General features: G+C 43.2%; 1 protein-coding gene across 1 annotated transcript in view; it reads left to right on the top strand.

Moving 5' to 3' along the window:
* Positions 1-5,943, top strand: part of LOC311119155 (dihydropyrimidinase-related protein 1-like) — a gene marked incomplete at both ends in the record, with an annotated part of 8,029 nt that extends 2,086 nt beyond the window's left edge. The window contains 3 exon segments of the mRNA XM_084193897.1: positions 136-318; positions 5,509-5,674; positions 5,852-5,943. Coding sequence (XP_084050023.1) covers positions 136-318; positions 5,509-5,674; positions 5,852-5,943 — 441 coding nt within the window.
* Between the last annotated feature and the right edge of the window lie 13,791 nt (positions 5,944-19,734).

Raw genomic sequence — 19,734 nt, 5'->3', positions numbered from 1 at the left:
CCCTCTATCTCCCGCTATCTCCCTGCCCTTCCTCCCCTCCCTCTATCTCCCTTCCCTCTCTCTATCTCCCTGCCCTCCCTCTACCTCCCTGCCCTCCCTCTATCCATCCCTCCTTTCCTCCCTCTCTCCCCACAGGCTGTGGAGTATAACATCTTTGAGGGGATGGAGTGTCGGGGGGGTCCTGTCGTCGTGGTGACCCAGGGAAGGGTGGTCTATGAGGAGGGGGTGGGGCTCCGCGTCCAACAGGGTTCAGGACGCTTCATTCCCCGCCAAGCCTTCCCAGACCATGCCTACCAGCGCATCAGGACCAGGAACAAGGTAACTACAGATCCCACAATGCAACACAAACCAGGAAGTGGTGCTGGAAGCATGAAAATACAGTGGCTAAATAAGGCAGTTCACTCAGTTTACCATAGGAAAGAAATGGTCAAGTTTTCAGTTTCCGGTCAAAGTCTCGGTCTGTATAAGTGGGCGTTTCCTCTCTCGTGTGAGCATGCTTCCCCCACATGAGCTCACGGCTATTGGCTATTGGCTCTGGTCTACTTATTATCCCCGCCCATCAGACAAATTAGCCAGTGACCAGAGTGGCCCCACCCCGATCAGAAAAATCATCAGAACTTGTTTTTGTCTCTGGTATTAGCTACTAATTGGACGAGTTCCACAGACAACTTTAAAGAGCAAGTGCCCCTTAAAACAAACTTCTCCCTTTGAAAACGGCGCGTGTGGCATCGATACGAGTCAGAAATATTGATTCCAGTGCCAAAATTGACTATAAAGTGTAAATAGAACAATTTTGTTCACAAATTCAGTCTCGTCCAAAACAGAGATCTGCGAGATGATACAGGTAGGGAAAAATGGTACATCACAGAATTAAGGTTAAAGGTTAAATTAAAACCCAAAAGTTTTCCTTGGGTTGGGTTTATTTCAATCCTGGATATCCCTATGGGGCTAGTTAGGGACCATCGGTAAATTACACAATGTACATGGGACAATATGTTAAACTTCCGATAGCTCCAAATTTCAATGACTTAAAAACCTCAAACCAACTATATATTGTAGAAATTCATGTACAGATATTGTAAAGCATTTAATGAGAAAACAAAAAGGTGTGCAACTTGAAAATATTGTCTAATTTAAATTGTGTAATTGATTGACGGTCCCTAACTAGCCCCAGAGATAGGCTATCCAAAGTTAAACCAATTTTGTAACAGTTGCACACCAGCCTGCTGAAGCTAATTAGGGAAGGAATTTGGCTAGCTCTTCCCACATGCGAACCACACACACACACACACACGAGAAGCCCACATCAAACGACACCCCGAAAACCAACTCACGTTTGAATTCAGTCATGGCTGCTAGCATTTCTTAATGACCCAAATCTAAAACGAGGCTAAATTCAGCCGCCCTTTAATGGTGAATCGAGACTGACTGATATAAATGTCCTTCATGTTAACTACTCAATATTATTTGTAGTCAGTCAGTCACAATTTATCCATAACAGATCTTGGTTTTGATGCTCCCGAACATACATATTATTATTAAATAAAATAATATCAATATTAAATATAATAACCATTATATTTAGCTTGGGCTAGCTTCATGCGGTGATGTAGTGGTTATTTATGACCTGCTAGTCTCTGCTGAGTCGCCAACAACCGGATGTTCTGGTTTTCAGGGGAAATGGAAAGAGAGCGCAACTTCCTCTTTTTGGACGTTAACAAGGCCACAATCCATCTAAAACCCCTCCTCCACATTTACTGGATTGGTTGATCAGTGCAGGAGAGAACCTCCCCAGACAGGATCTAGTTTCAGCCGTTTCTTTTATGCCTGCTACCTTAGGCTAATGCCCTGCCGCACTAGACCTAAGGTAGTGGCACTACCAGTGGCGGCTCCTGAAAAAATTCTCAGGGGGGGCAATTTTTCTGATGATTTAGGTGACCTACACACATTTTAAAAAAGATATGTCCAGCAACAACATGAAGACAGGGGCAGCATATAAGTCAATACCAGAAGCATTTATTGACTGATCTCAAAAGTGTTGGCTTACCAGGGTTGGTGGAGCCCTCAGTTTCATCTTTGCCTCGCAAAGCTAACTCAAACACTCCGCAAAACTTCACACACTGGATTAGCCGGCTGAGGATGTGGCGGTTCTTGCTAATGTCGTAGTAAATATATTTGTTATAGTGAATATGGAATATGATATGTTGAGTAAAATGTTGTGCTAAGATCTATTTAGGTCAGGAGCTGGTTATAAGTTCTGTTCCTATCCAATAACAATGGACAAAAGGGTCCTATCTTGTCAGCCAAGGACAACACCCACGCCATAGGCCTCTCAGTTCTTCCAACTCACGAGTTCTTGCTCTGAGGACACACACACACACACACACAAACACACACACACACACATCATCACTGTTAAACACAAACACACACACACACACACACACACACACACATCATCACTGTTAAACACACACACACACACACACACACACACAAATCCCCTCTCTTAGGCTGAACATTTGAAGACAGAGAACCCGACTCAGAGCCAATGCAACAGTGACAGTAGCCTGGAGGGGACCTCGCCCAACTCATCAGGACCAATCAGAAGATCAGAACTACTAGATTCAACCTACTTCATTTATTGCATAAAATGTCTGCACACAATGTTTCGGGGCTCTCTTCAGATAATAATAATAATATGCCATTTAGCAGACGCTTTTATCCAAAGCGACTTACAGTCATGCGTGCATACATTTTTGTGTATGGGTGGTCCCGGGGATCGAACCCACTATCTTGGCGTTACAAGCGCCGTGCTCTACCAGCTGAGCTACAGAAAGTGGATACTCATGGATGCGCATCGCAATTGTCAAATGTCAACACAATTGGAGACACCACGTCATTTTTGGAGACATGTTATTGACAGTAAACTATTGTAGATGCGACTGCTAACTAAATAAAACATTTTAGCTGGCTAGCTAATCATCTTAGCTAAATGTGGGGCAAACAATTCAGTTATTTACCGTTAATTTGAGGGATTGGGGTGAAAGAAATCGAGTTACATAGTGATACTTTACGATATACTGTATTGACAATATCGCAATATTTTAGCGCTAGTTGGCTGTACCTGCACCAAAACACCATTATTGTTCCTTCATAGCTTGTTCTCAATCTTTTCACATTGGGAGCCAATTTGTTTTCAGCACTTTTATTTCCATGACTGATCAAAACTCGTTCTCATGGCTTTCTGATCCCTCTGCAACAGACATATGGTGCGCAATAAAATCACAGTATCGAATCGCAATACGTATAGAATCATGAGACTCGCAATGCATATATCTTATCGTGAGGTTCCTGGCAATTCCCAGCCCAAGTTCATTTGCCACAACAAATCTCTTCGCTAGCAAACGCGATGTCTTCTCCAAAACGGCAATGTGTCTCCAGCAATGTTTACTTTTTTGACGTTCTATGGCATCTCCACTTTCCAAGCATATATGACCACATGTAATATTTTGGTAAGTGATGCAAATAGTGAACTATGTAGGGCCAGGATGTAAAATATATGTAGCTGCAGCAATTTCTCTTATCTGATATGGTAAGTAATGGGGCTTAATGTATAGCTCCCTAAGAGTTTGACGAACGGGTCCGTGCACGCGATTCCAGATATCTTTACCTCTGAATAAACTGCCTTTATTATACCATATCCACCCTGTCCAAAGTCTCTACTTGGTCTCAGTTCTCCAGTAAACTTGTGATTATCAACACTAACCTCATCGTTGTGGCGGCGGACAGCTAGCCTGTATCCCTCATCCAGTTGAGTGGCAATGTTCTTTTTTCGTTAGTACCAATTTTTGGAAAATCCTCGGGTGTAGGACTTTCCGCCTTTAGTAGAAACCTGTTGAATTATTAAATTTGGTCTGGGAGGTCCTAATTGTTTCGTTGCCAATTTATCTTGATTTGTTCGCCGACAAAAAGGAACTTCTTTCAAAGACACAATCGAGTTGCACTGAAGGCTAGCCATTTTTACAGTAGTAGTGAATTGATTGAGGCTGCTACCCGGTCTTTTCTTAGTTACGTTCATGGTTACGTTACGTATGACGAAAGCGCGTAAGTGCAAGCCCTCAGACACCCATAGAGATTGTATTGAAAGCTCTGAAATTTGAAAAAAATAGATTTTACATGGGAGTCTATGACAGACTTCTGGGCGATTTTCAACCTGACTGAAATCGCCCAAAAAGGGGGGGTGGCCATTTGAAGCACAACTTTAGCCTGATTGGACATCTAGTGGCAGATCAGACCAGACACGTCTAGATTACAACACTGATAACTACTGTTGCCGTGATATAATTGATTAGAAAAAAAATCCCTTCCTTTTCCCGTTTGGCAGTGCGTCGCCCATATCGCCCTATTGAACACACCGCCCCTGGGCACTACATATCCCATAATGCAACACAACCAGGAAGTGGTGGATTGCTAGTATCAAGAGCATGAACAGGGCTGCGTTCAGTACTTTTTTTTTTCCATTCTGGAATGTTCAATTGAACGGAAACGGTGCTGTACTGAACGAACAGTTGGAAAACGGGGAGGGGTTGGGTTTGTGGGTTTAAAATGCATCGCTGCCCTTTAAAAAACATCACTCATTGCTTCAAGCTACACCCCGGCACATCCACCGAACGGGAGCAAACGTACCTCAAAGTCTGTTCAAGAATGTACGAAAAATGTTTTGGGGAAACGCGTTGTTCAGTACAAGCGTTCCGCAACGTAGCAAAAACGTTCAAGCGAACTGAACGCACCCCTGGTTAAAGCCCCACTCTGATCACATGATCATCCATCTGAAATCTCCTAAATCCCACCTTGCAAACGAATCACTGAGTGAATTTTTTTATTATTATTATTATTTTTATTTTTATTTTTTGTTGTTGTCATTTAGCAGACGCTCTTATCCAGAGCGACTTACAGTTAGTGAGTGCATACATTTTTCATACTGGCCCCCCCTGGGAAACGAACCCACAACCCTGGCGTTGCAAGCGCCATGCTCTATCAACTGAGTTCATTTTACATGGCCTGGTGCCCCGGGCGGGGAGGAGTTTGCACATTTCAGACCATTCCATTGGTCCTTAAGTGAAATCTCCACCCACCCATGCAAAAACGAACTCGCCCATTGGTTTAGAAGACAAAAGAAGAGTGACAACCGAGTCTAGCCAATTGAAACAGACAGAGCAGTGCATCCCCCTCCCCAAAGCCCCTGCTGCTGATCTTCCTTTTCATAAGGATTATGATTAGTGAGGTCACATTTTGGGGAAAAACATATATAGGAGGAGCTTAGCAATTTGAATGGGGTGATCTGATCACGTGACCAGAGTAGGCATTTAAGATTACAGCTAGAATCAAGACATGGCATGTTCAACTGGATGCTTCTAATTTAAGTGTGTGTGTGTGTGTGTGTGTGTGTGTGTGTGTGTGTGTGCGTGCACGTTCGTATGTGTATGTGTGTGTGTGTGTCTACAGGTGAAGGGGAAGCAAGGTGTGTCTCGTGGGATGTATGACGGGCCGGTGTACGATGTTCTGGCCACGCCCAAATACATAACACCCTCCCCCTCTGCCAAAACCTCGCCCACCTCCCACCAGCCCCCACCAATCAGGAACCTCCACCAGTCCAACTTCAGCCTATCAGGTAAGAGGACATTGAGGTGAAACAACGTTTATCAGGTGTGTGTTCGTATCTAAACAGTGTCTCTCTCTCTCTCTCTCTCTCTCTCTCTCTCTCTCTCTCTCTCTCTCTCTCTCTCTCTCTCTCTCTCTCTCTCTCTCTCTCTCTCTCTCTCTCTCTCTCTCCGTCTCTCTGTCTCAGGGGCTCAGTTTGATGACAACGTTCCTCGGCGCTCTGGCCAACGCATCGTAGCGCCACCTGGTGGCCGCTCCAACATCACCAGCCTGGGATGAGCAGCTGTGAACACCACCTTGGTGTGTGTGTGTGTGTTTGGCCTCACAATATTCTAGACTCGAGGCTCCTCTGCGTTTGCATCCCAAATGGCACCCTATTCCCTATCTAGTGCACTACTTTCTAACCAGAGCTCTCTACCCTATTCCCTATCTAGTGCACTACTTTAGACCAGAGCTCTCTACCCTATCCCTATCTAGTGCACTACTTTAGACCAGAGCTCTGTACCCTATTCCCTATCTAGTGCACTACTTTCTAACCAGAGCTCTGTACCCTATCCCCTATCTAGTGCACTACTTTCTAACCAGAGCTCTCTACCCTATTCCCTATCTAGTGCACTACTTTCTAACCAGAGCTCTCTACCCTATTCCCTATCTAGTGCACTACTTTCTAACCATAGCTCTCTACCCTATTCCCTATCTAGTGCACTACTTTAGACCATAGCTCTCTACCCTATTCCCTATCTAGTGCACTACTTTCTAACCAGAGCTCTCTACCCTATTCCCTATCTAGTGCACTACTTTCTAACCAGAGCTCTCTACCCTATTCCCTATCTAGTGCACTACTTTCTAACCAGAGCTCTCTACCCTATTCCCTATCTAGTGCACTACTTTCTAACCATAGCTCTCTACCCTATTCCCTATCTAGTGCACTACTTTCTAACCAGAGCTCTCTACCCTATTCCCTATCTAGTGCACTACTTTCTAACCAGAGCTCTCTACCCTATTCCCTATCTAGTGCACTACTTTCTAACCAGAGCTCTATACCCTATTCCCTATCTAGTGCACTACTTTCTAACCAGAGCTCTCTACCCTATTCCCTATCTAGTGCACTACTTTAGACCATAGCTCTATACCCTATTCCCTATCTAGTGCACTACTTTCTAACCAGAGCTCTCTACCCTATTCCCTATCTAGTGCACTACTTTCTAACCAGAGCTCTCTACCCTATTCCCTATCTAGTGCACTACTTTCTAACCAGAGCTCTCTACCCTATTCCCTATCTAGTGCACTACTTTCTAACCAGAGCTCTCTACCCTATTCCCTATCTAGTGCACTACTTTCTAACCAGAGCTCTATACCCTATTCCCTATCTAGTGCACTACTTTCTAACCAGAGCTCTCTACCCTATTCCCTATCTAGTGCACTACTTTCTAACCAGAGCTTTCTACCCTATTCCCTATCTAGTGCACTACTTTCTAACCAGAGCTCTCTACCCTATTCCCTATCTAGTGCACTACTTTCTAACCAGAGCTCTGTACCCTATCCCCTATCTAGTGCACTACTTTCTAACCAGAGCTCTATACCCTATTCCCTATCTAGTGCACTACTTTCTAACCAGAGCTCTCTACCCTATTCCCTATCTAGTGCACTACTTTCTAACCAGAGCTCTCTACCCTATTCCCTATCTAGTGCACTACTTTCTAACCAGAGCTCTCTACCCTATTCCCTATCTAGTGCACTACTTTCTAACCAGAGCTCTCTACCCTATTCCCTATCTAGTGCACTACTTTCTAACCAGAGCTCTATACCCTATTCCCTATCTAGTGCACTACTTTCTAACCAGAGCTCTCTACCCTATTCCCTATCTAGTGCACTACTTTCTAACCAGAGCTTTCTACCCTATTCCCTATCTAGTGCACTACTTTCTAACCAGAGCTCTCTACCCTATTCCCTATCTAGTGCACTACTTTCTAACCAGAGCTCTGTACCCTATCCCCTATCTAGTGCACTACTTTCTAACCAGAGCTCTATACCCTATTCCCTATCTAGTGCACTACTTTCTAACCAGAGCTCTCTACCCTATTCCCTATCTAGTGCACTACTTTCTAACCAGAGCTCTATACCCTATTCCCTATCTAGTGCACTACTTTCTAACCAGAGCTCTCTACCCTATTCCCTATCTAGTGCACTACTTTCTAACCAGAGCTCTATACCCTATTCCCTATCTAGTGCACTACTTTTGACCAGGGCCCCATAGGGTCCATATGTTTTCTTCTTCTTTGGGCCCATATAGTGGGCATTACTGTAAGACATACAGACGGTTTATTCAAATGAAAACACCAGATGTGAACCCAGTGTGATGATCCCAGTGTGATGAACCCAGAGTGATGATCCCAGAGTGATGATCCCAGAGTGATGAACCCAGAGTGATGATCCCAGTGTGATGATCCCAGTGTGATGAACCCAGAGTGATGATCCCAGAGTGATGATCCCAGAGTGATGAACCCAGAGTGATGAACCCAGTGTGATGATCCCAGAGTGATGAACCCAGAGTGATGATCCCAGAGTGATGATCCCAGAGTGATGATCCCAGAGTGATGATCCCAGAGTGATGAACCCAGAGTGATGATCCCAGAGTGATGATCCCAGAGTGATGAACCCAGAGTGATGAACCCAGTGTGATGATCCCAGAGTGATGAACCCAGAGTGATGATCCCAGAGTGATGATCCCAGAGTGATGATCCCAGAGTGATGATCCCAGAGTGATGAACCCAGAGTGATGATCCCAGAGTGATGATCCCAGAGTGATGATCCCAGAGTGATGAACCCAGAGTGATGATCCCAGTGTGATGAACCCAGAGTGATGAACCCAGAGTGATGATCCCAGAGTGATGAACCCAGAGTGATGATCCCAGAGTGATGATCCCAGAGTGATGATCCCAGAGTGATGAACCCAGAGTGATGAACCCAGAGTGATGATCCCAGAGTGATGATCCCAGAGTGATGATCCCAGAGTGATGAACCCAGAGTGATGAACCCAGAGTGATGAACCCAGAGTGATGATCCCAGAGTGATGAACCCAGAGTGATGAACCCAGAGTGATGAACCCAGTGTGATGAACCCAGAGTGATGATCCCAGAGTGATGAACCCAGAGTGATGATCCCAGAGTGATGATCCCAGAGTGATGATCCCAGAGTGATGAACCCAGAGTGATGAACCCAGAGTGATGAACCCAGTGTGATGAACCCAGAGTGATGAACCCAGAGTGATGAACCCAGAGTGATGATCCCAGAGTGATGAACCCAGAGTGATGATCCCAGAGTGATGATCCCAGAGTGGTGAACCCAGAGTGATGATCCCAGAGTGATGATCCCAGAGTGATGATCCCAGAGTGATGATCCCAGAGTGATGATCCCAGAGTGATGATCCCAGAGTGATGAACCCAGAGTGATGAACCCAGAGTGATGAACCCAGTGTGATGAACCCAGAGTGATGAACCCAGAGTGATGAACCCAGAGTGATGATCCCAGAGTGATGAACCCAGAGTGATGATCCCAGAGTGATGATCCCAGAGTGGTGAACCCAGAGTGATGATCCCAGAGTGATGATCCCAGAGTGATGATCCCAGAGTGATGATCCCAGAGTGGTGAACCCAGAGTGATGATCCCAGAGTGATGATCCCAGAGTGATGAACCCAGAGTGATGATCCCAGAGTGATGAACCCAGAGTGATGAACCCAGAGTGATGAACCCAGAGTGATGATCCCAGAGTGATGAACCCAGAGTGATGATCCCAGAGTGATGAACCCAGAGTGATGAACCCAGAGTGATGATCCCAGAGTGATGATCCCAGAGTGATGATCCCAGAGTGATGATCCCAGAGTGATGAACCCAGAGTGATGATCCCAGAGTGATGAACCCAGAGTGATGATCCCAGAGTGATGATCCCAGAGTGATGATCCCAGAGTGATGAACCCAGAGTGATGATCCCAGAGTGATGAACCCAGAGTGATGATCCCAGAGTGATGATCCCAGAGTGATGATCCCAGAGTGATGAACCCAGAGTGATGATCCCAGAGTGATGAACCCAGAGTGATGATCCCAGAGTGATGAACCCAGAGTGATGATCCCAGAGTGATGATCCCAGTGTGATGAACCCAGAGTGATGAACCCAGTGTGATGATCCCAGAGTGATGAACCCAGAGTGATGATCCCAGAGTGATGAACCCAGAGTGATGATCCCAGTGTGATGAACCCAGAGTGATGATCCCAGAGTGATGAACCCAGTGTGATGAACCCAGAGTGATGATCCCAGAGTGATGAACCCAGAGTGATGATCCCAGAGTGATGAACCCAGAGTGATGATCCCAGAGTGATGATCCCAGAGTGATGAACCCAGAGTGATGATCCCAGAGTGATGATCCCAGAGTGATGTCATGGTGTGTCGTTGTCCTCTTCTCCCTGTGAGCATGACTCCTCCTCCTTCTCCTTCTTCTTCTTCTTCTTCTTCTTCTTCTTCTTCTTCTCCTTCTCCTTCTTCTCCTTCTCCTTCTCCTTCTCCTTCTCCTTCTTCTCCTTCTCCTTCTCATTCTCCTTCTTCTTCTTCTTCTTCTCCTTCTCCTTCTCCTTCTTCTTCTTCTTCTTCTCCTTCTCCTTCTCCTTCTCCTTCTCCTTCTCCTTCTTCTTCTTCTTCTTCTTCTTCTTCTTCTTCTTCTTCTTCTTCTTCTTCTTCTTCTTCTTCTCCTTCTTCTTCTTCTTCTTCTTCTTCTTCTCCTTCTTCTCCTTCTTCTTCTTCTCGTGTCAGCTCAGACATGGTGCTCCTTTTCCTCCCTCTATTGGTCAGTTGAGGAAACGCAGGATTTCCTGCACCTGGTTTTGGTATCTTTGGTAGTCGATATGTATTTTCCAGTGTGGCTCATGTCGGTTGGTGACTTATATGTTTTCAGATGTTTGATTCTACTCCTGTGATGCACCTTTCTTTCACATTGTATTTGACAGCACAATGATATGTATATATTATTATATTTATGGTGAATGTTTTCTTTCAAACACAATCATTCCCTGTGTACATACGGTTACCTAACCATCAGAACAGTATTCATATTGTTACCTAACCATCAGAACAGTATTCATATTGTTAACTAACCATCAGAACAGTATTCATACGGTTACCTCACCACCAGAACAGTATTCATATTGTTAACTCACCACCAGAACAGTATTCATACTGTTAATTTATAATCAGCAATGCAATATCATCACTCTCGGCACTTTTGACACACTTGACATGTAAATGTATGAAATAAACAACTGTTATAATTGTGTGATCACACTAAAGGAACTGATGACTTGATAATGTGCAGTAGTGAACAAAGATGTGTGTGTGTGTTAAACAAAAAACACTTCAGGATGAATAGCTAATTCAGTAGAGGAATCACATGTGATATTGGTCATGATCTGGACATGATGATGATGATGATGATGATGATGATGATGATGCTCTATTAGACTGTCTGGCTCATTCACTCCAGAGGTAGATCTTTGTCGTGATGAGATGTTCAACTCTCTGCTGTCTGGGTGATTCACTCCAGAGGTAGATCTTTGTCGTGATGAGATGTTCAACTCTCAGCTGTCTGGGTCATTTAACACCACTATGAACCACACACTTAGTCGCCTGGTTTGTGCTTTTAACAACTTCACTGCTGTCATTGGTCAAGCTAAAACACAAAAGCACAAACAGACTGTTACTCAGGCTAGAATCTGAGAGCACGGTGCAGAGAAGTCTACATCTGTAAGGGCTGAATCCCAGGCGGTCTCTGTTCTGTTGTCGGGGGTAACTGATGGATTCACATCATCAATATTCACCGTTCACAGAAAAAAAAAAAAAACTGAAATCACTCAAGACTGTCAACCTGTGAGTTAAAAAAAAAAAAAAAAACAGCGGTTAAATGGCAGTTTAGAGAGCAACAGGTCTTTATCTGGAAAGGGTCAATGACATAACAGCAACATATTCTGCACTCACATCACACATATGATATAACACTTGTTAACAATACCTTTGAGGTCATTGATATAATACAATATTGGTTTACTTTACTAATATCATAACATTTATAATCAATAACATCATTATCTATATACTACTAACAACATCATAACAATAATCTACATCCTAACTAATATCATACTATTTATAATCAATAACATCATTAACTCTATATATTAACATAATCTACATCATAATCAATATCATAACATTTATAATCAATAACATCATTATCTATATACTGCTAACATCATTATAACAATAATCTACATCATAATCAATATCATAACATTTATAATCAATAACATCATTATCTATATACTGCTAACATCATTATAACAATAATCTACATCATAATCAATATCATAACATTTATAATCAATAACATCATTATCTATATACTACTAACAACATCATAACAATAATCTACATCATAATCAATATCATAACATTTATAATCAATAACATCATGAGATAAATAACAACAAAACAACAACAAACCAAAATAAATAAATAAAATATACAGTGGGGGAAAAAAGTATTTAGTCAGCCACCAATTGTGCAAGTTCTCCCACTTAAAAAGATGAGAGAGGCCTGTAACTTTCATCATAGGTACACGTCAACTATGACAGACAAAATGAGAAGAAAAAAATCCAGAAAATCACATTGTAGGATTTTTAATGAATTTATTTGCAAATTATGGTGGAAAATAAGTATTTGGTCAATAACAAAAGTTTCTCAATACTTTGTTATATACCCTTTGTTGGCAATGACACAGGTCAAACGTTTTCTGTAAGTCTTCACAAGATTTTCACACACTGTTGCTGGTATTTTGGCTCATTCCTCCATGCAGATCTCCTCTAGAGCAGTGATGTTTTGGGGCTGTAGCTGGGCAACACGGACTTTCAACTCCCTCCAAATATGTTCTATGGGGTTGAGATCTGGAGACTGGCTAGGTCACTCCAGGACCTTGAAATGCTTCTTACGAAGCCACTCCTTCGTTGCCCGGGTGGTGTGTTTGGGATCATTGTCATGCTGAAAGACCCAGCCACGTTTCATCTTCAATGCCCTTGCTGATGGAAGGAGGTTTTCACTCAAAATCTCACGATACATGGCCCCATTCATTCTTTCCTTTACACGGATCAGTCGTCCTGGTCCCTTTGCAGAAAAACAGCCCCAAAGCATGATGTTTCCACCACCATGCTTCACAGTAGGTATGGTGTTCTTTGGATGCAACTCAGCATTCTTTGTCCTCCAAACACGACGAGTTGAGTTTTTACCAAACAGTTATATTTTGGTTTCATCTGACCATATGACATTCTCCCAATCCTCTTCTGGATCATCCAAATGCACTCTAGCAAACTTCAGACGGGCCTGGACATGTACTGGCTTAAGCAGGGGGACACGTCTGGCACTGCAGGATTTGAGTCCCTGGCGGCGTAGTGTGTTACTGATGGTAGGCTTTGTTACTTTGGTCCCAGCTCTCTGCAGGTTATTCACTAGGTCCCCCCGTGTGGTTCTGGGATTTTTGCTCACCGTTCTTGTGATCATTTTGACCCCACGGGGTGAGATCTTGCGTCTCCCAGATCTGAGATCTCCCAGATCGAGGGAGATTATCAGTGGTCTTGTATGTCTTCCATTTCCTAATAATTGCTCCCACAGTTGATTTCTTCAAACCAAGCTGCTTACCTATTGCAGATTCAGTCTTCCCAGCCTGGTGCAGGTCTACACTTTTGTTTCTGGTGTCCTTTGACAGCTCTTTGGTCTTGGTCATAGTGGAGTTTGGAGTGTGACTGTTTGAGGTTGTGGACAGGTGTCTTTTATACTGATAACAAGTTCAAACAGGTGCCATTAATACAGGTAACGAGTGGAGGACAGAGGAGCCTCTTAAAGAAGAAGTTACAGGTCTGTGAGAGCCAGAAATCTTGCTTGTTTGTAGGTGACCAAATACTTATTTTCCACCATAATTTGCAAATAAATTCATTAAAAATCCTACAATGTGATTTTCTGGATTTTCTTTCCTCAATTTGTCTGTCATAGTTGACGTGTACCTATGATGAAAATTACAGGCCTTTCTCATCTTTTTAAGTGGGAGAACTTGCACAATTGGTGGCTGACTAAATACTTTTTTCCCCCACTGTATATATGAAGGCCAGAATTCAATCCGATTGCGCGTTGTAGAGTGCTGTCAACAATGCTGCTTTTAAAGGCAATGTTCCCGCGTTAGTGGAGATCCCATTCATGGTAAACGCTGCAGATGTCGGCTCAGTCAGAAATTACCTTTAAACGACTCGCGATCGGAATTGATTCCCGGCCAAAGAATAAACAGATGATTATAATAATACATGGACTACCTGACTTGTTGGAAAAGTGCCATCCTATGGCGGTGCCACGTTGAAAGTCACTGAGCTCTTCAGTAAGGCCATTCTACTGCTAATGTTTGTCTATGGAGATTGCATGGCTGTGTGCTTGATTTTTTATACACCTGTCAGCAATGGCTGTGGCTGAAATAGCAGAATCCTCTCATTTGAAGGGGTGTCCACATACATGTAAATTGTGGATGTACATTTCGTATGATATGTTACGAATTGCAATTCGTACAATATGTTACGATATGTTACAAATTCCAACTTTTTGTGGCTAACATTAGCGAGGTGGCTAGGTGGCTAATGCTAATGTTAGCTAGGCTAGGGGTTAGGATTAGGGGTTAAGGTTAGGGTTAAAGTTAGGGTTAACGTTAAGGTTAGGGGTTACACTGCCTTCAGAAAGTATTCACACCGCTTCATGTTTTCCACATTTTGTTGTGTTACAGCCTGAATTTAAAATGGATTAAATTGAGATTTTGTGTCACTGGGTCTACACACAATACCCCATAATGTCAAAGTGGAACTTTGTTTTTAGAGATTTTTATAAACTAATAACAAATGAAAAGCTGAGATGTCTTGAGTCAATACGTATTCAACCCCTTTGTTATGAAAATGTATCCACTCACTAACTGTAAGTCGCTCTGGATAAGAGTGTCTGCTAAATGACTAAAATGTAAAATGTTATGGCAAGAGTAAAAATGTGCTTAACAAGTCACACATAATAAGTTGCATGGACTCACTCTGTGTACAATAATAGTGTTTAACATGATTTTTGAATTACTACCCCATCTCTGTACCCCACACATACAATTACAGTGGGGAGAACAAGTATTTGATACACTGCCGATTTTGCAGGTTTTCCTACTTACAAAGCATGTAGAGGTCTGTAATTGTTATCATAGGTACACTTCAACTGTGAGAGACGGAATCTAAAACAAAAATCCAGAAAATCACATTGTATGATTTTTAAGTAATTAATTTGCATTTTATTGCATGACATAAGTATTTGATCACCTACCAACCAGTAAGAATTCCGGCTCTCACAGACCTGTTAGTTTTTCTTTAAGAAGCCCTTCTGTTCTCCACTCATTACCTGTATTAACTGCACCTGTTTGAACTCGTTACCTGTATAAAAGACACCTGTCCACACACTCAATCAAACAGACTCCAACCTCTCCACAATGGCCAAGACCAGAGAGCTGTGTAAGGACATCAGGGATAAAATTGTAGACCTGCACAAGGCTGGGATGGGCTACAGGACAATAGGAAAGCAGCTTGGTGAGAAGGCAACAACTGTTGGCGCAATTATTAGAAAATGGAAGAAGTTCAAGATGACGGTCAATCACCCTCGGTCTGGGGCTCCATGCAAGATCTCACCTCGTGGGGCATCAATGATCATGAGGAAGGTGAGGGATCAGCTCAGAACTACATGGCAGGACCTGGTCAATGACCTGAAGAGAGCTGGGACCACAGTCTCAAAGAAAACCATTAGTAACACACTACGCCGTTATGGATTAAAATCCTGCAGCGCACGCAAGGTCCCTCTGCTCAAGCCAGCGCATGTCCAGGCCCGTCTGAAGTTTGCCAATGACCATCTGGATGATCCAGAGGAGGAATGGGAGAAGGTCATGTGGTCTGATGAGACAAAAATAGAGCTTTTTGGTCTAAACTCCACTCGCCGTGTTTGGAGGAAGAAGAAGGATGAGTACAACCCCAAGAACACCATCCCAACCGTGAAGCATGGAGGTGGAAACATCATTCTTTGGGGATGCTTTTCTGCATAGGGGACAGGACGACTGCACCGTATTGAGGGGAGGATGGATGGGGCCATGTATCGCGAGATCTTGGTCAACAACCTCCTTCCCTCAGTAAGAGCATTGAAGATGGGGTCGTGGCTGGGTCTTCCAGTATGACAACGACCCGAAACACACAGCCAGGGCAACTAAGGAGTGGCTCCGTAAGAAGCATCTCAAGGTCCTGGAGTGGCCTAGCCAGTCTCCAGACCTGAACCCAATGGAAAATCTTTGGAGGGAGCTGAAAGTCCGTATTGCCCAGCGACAGCCCCAAAACCTGTGGAATCTGGAGAAGGTCTGTATGGAGGAGTGGGCCAAAATCCCTGCTGCAGTGTGTGCAAACCTGGTCAAGACCTACAGGAAACGTATGATCTCTGTAATTTCAAACAAAGGTTTCTGTACCAAATATTAAGTTCTGCTTTTTGACGTATCAAATACTTATGTCATGCAATAAAATGCAAATTAATTACTTAAAAATCATACAATGTGATTTTCTGGATATTTGTTTTAGATTCCGTTTCTCACAGTTGAAGTGTACCTATGATAAAAAATTACAGACCTCTACATGCTTTGTAAGTAGGAAAACCTGCAAAATCGGCAATGTATCAAATACTTGTTCTCCCCACTGTATCTGTAAGGTCCCTCAATCAAGTAGTGAATTTCAACCACAGATTCAAGCACAAAGACCAGGGAGGTTTTTCAATGCCTCGCAAAAAAGGGCACCTATTGGTAGACGTGTAAAAAGCAGACACTGAATATTGCTTTGAGCATGGTGAAGTTACTAATTAGGCTTCGGATGGTGTATCAATACACCCAGTCACTACAAAGATACAGGTGTCCTTCAAAACTCAGTTGCCGGAGAGGAAGGAAACTGTTAAGTAACATAATAGATGGAAAGCATTGAGTATTTAAATTCATGCACTTCCAAATGCATTTTGTAACTTTTGCCCAGAAGCATTCAACTGCAGGGCTCTCCCACATTATATGAAGGAATGTGCCTACCTGATGTTGGGGACAATTTCATCATAAAGCGTTTCCTCTACGAACAAACTTAAAATGTATAAATTGATAGTTTGGATTACAGGATGCCAACGTCATATTTATTCTGTTCCAGTTAAAGCGTGGTTCAGATTCAATTAGATCTGTGGACCATACTTTTTAATGGCTAGCTCAGAATATGAGCTTTCCAAAAGTTTTGATATATTATAGAGATCAGTCCTTTCGGGAGCCCAGATAATTTATTTATAAATCCCATCATTGGATATTTAGGTAGTTAGGTTTCCCAAGGGACTCCGTAGGCCAGCATTGCCCACCTAAGTTGTATATATAGAAAAAAGGGTGTGAATATTTTCTGAAGGAACTGTAGGTTAAAGGGTTAGGGGAAGGGTTAGCTAACATGCTAGGGAAGGGTTAGCTAACATGCTAGGGAAGGGTTAGCTAACATGCTAGGGAAGGGTTAGCTAACATGCTAGGGAAGGGTTAGCTAACATGCTAGGGAAGGGTTAGCTAACATGCTAGGGAAGGGTTAGCTAACATGCTAATTCTTAGTAGTTGTCAAGTAGCTAGAAAGTAGTGAGTAGTTGCAAAGTTGCTAATTAGCTAAAATGCTAAAGTTGTCCGTGATGAGATTCGAACACGCATCCTTTGGGTGTATAGATGTTAGCGTTATACACCCCCCCAACCCCCCCCCCCCCCCCCCCCCCCCCAACCACCCCCCCCCCCCCCTCAACCACCCACCCCAACCGACCGACCGACCGACCGACCGACCAACCACCCTACTTTCGTTTTTGCCTTAAGTAACCTTCTGCCTTATGCAGCCGTACCAAACGTAGCATATCGTAGAATGGCGTCTCTGGACCAGCCTCTCTGGAAGGGATATCCTGCATTTTACAGGCACCTGAACAATTGTTCTACTTTGCGATTCTTTGCGCTGATCTTAAAAATGTTTTTGTAGATAATGTTTTCGCCATCGTTTCCTATGACGAAAAAGAGCTTCTGGACATTAGAACAGCTATCACTGGTACCCTGTGTATATAGTCAAGTTATTACCTCGTACCCCTGCACATTGACTCAGTACTGGTACCCTGTGTATATAGTCAAGCTATTACCTCGTACCCCTGCACATCGACTCAGTACTGGTACTTCCTGTATATAGCCAAGTTATTACCTCGTACCCCTGCACATTGACTCAGAACTGGTACCCTGTGTATATAGTCAAGTTATTACCTCGTACCCCTTCACATTGACTCAGTACTGGTACTTCCTGTATATAGCCTAGTTATCGTTACTCAGTACTGGTACTTCCTGTATATAGCCTAGTTATCGTTACTCAGTACTGGTACTTCCTGTATATAGCCTAGTTATCGTTACTCAGTACTGGTACTTCCTGTATATAGCCTAGTTATCGTTACTCAGTACTGGTACTTCCTGTATATAGCCTAGTTATCGTTACTCAGTAATGGTACTTCCTGTATATAGCCTAGTTATCGTTACTCAGTACTGGTACTTCCTGTATATAGCCTAGTTATCGTTACTCAGTACTGGTACTTCCTGTATATAGCCTAGTTATCGTTACTCAGTACTGGTACTTCCTGTATATAGCCTAGTTATCGTTACTCAGTACTGGTACTTCCTGTATATAGCCTAATTATCATTACTCAGTACTGGTACTTCCTGTATATAGCCTAGTTATCATTACTCAGTACTGGTACTTCCTGTATATAGCCTAATTATCATTACTCAGTACTGGTACTTCCTGTATATAGCCTAGTTATCATTACTCAGTACTGGTACTTCCTGTATATAGCCTAGTTATCGTTACTCAGTAATGGTACTTCCTGTATATAGCCTAGTTATCGTTACTCAGTACTGGTACTTCCTGTATATAGCCTAGTTATCGTTACTCAGTACTGGTACTTCCTGTATATAGCCTAGTTATCGTTACTCAGTACTGGTACTTCCTGTATATAGCCTAGTTATCGTTACTCAGTAATGGTACTTCCTGTATATAGCCTAGTTATCGTTACTCAGTACTGGTACTTCCTGTATATAGCCTAGTTATCGTTACTCAGTACTGGTACTTCCTGTATATAGCCTAGTTATCGTTACTCAGTAATGGTACTTCCTGTATATAGCCTAGTTATCGTTACTCAGTACTGGTACTTCCTGTATATAGCCTAGTTATCGTTACTCAGTACTGGTACTTCCTGTATATAGCCTAGTTATCGTTACTCAGTACTGGTACTTCCTGTATATAGCCTAGTTATCGTTACTCAGTACTGGTACTTCCTGTATATAGCCTAATTATCATTACTCAGTACTGGTACTTCCTGTATATAGCCTAGTTATCATTACTCAGTACTGGTACTTCCTGTATATAGCCTAATTATCGTTACTCAGTACTGGTACTTCCTGTATATAGCCTAATTATCATTACTCAGTACTGGTACTTCCTGTATATAGCCTAGTTATCATTACTCAGTACTGGTACTTCTTGTATATAGCCATGTTATCAGTGTGGATTCATTACTGTTGTTATTATTTTTCTATTTAGATACCCTACAGCAAACTGATCTATTCTTCACACACTGAGAGAGGGGAGGAGAGAGGGAGAGGAGAGATGGGAGAGAAGAGAGGGAGAGGAGAGATGGGAGAGGAGAGAGGGAGAGGAGGAGAGAGGGGAGAGGAGAGAGGGAGAGGAGAGATGGGAGAGGAGAGAGGGAGAGGAGGAGTGAGGGGAGAGGAGAGAGGGAGAGGAGAGATGGGAGAGGAGAGAGGGAGGGGAGGAGAGAGGGGAGAGGAGAGAGGGAGAGGAGAGATGGGAGAGGAGAGAGGGAGAGGAGGAGAGAGGGGAGAGGAGAGAGGG

The sequence above is a fragment of the Coregonus lavaretus genome (assembly GCF_964263955.1).
Source record: "Coregonus lavaretus genome assembly, contig: HAP1_SCAFFOLD_8047, whole genome shotgun sequence".
Taxonomy (NCBI): Eukaryota; Metazoa; Chordata; class Actinopteri; order Salmoniformes; family Salmonidae; genus Coregonus; species Coregonus lavaretus.
This window is presented reverse-complemented; position numbering and strand designations above follow the sequence as displayed.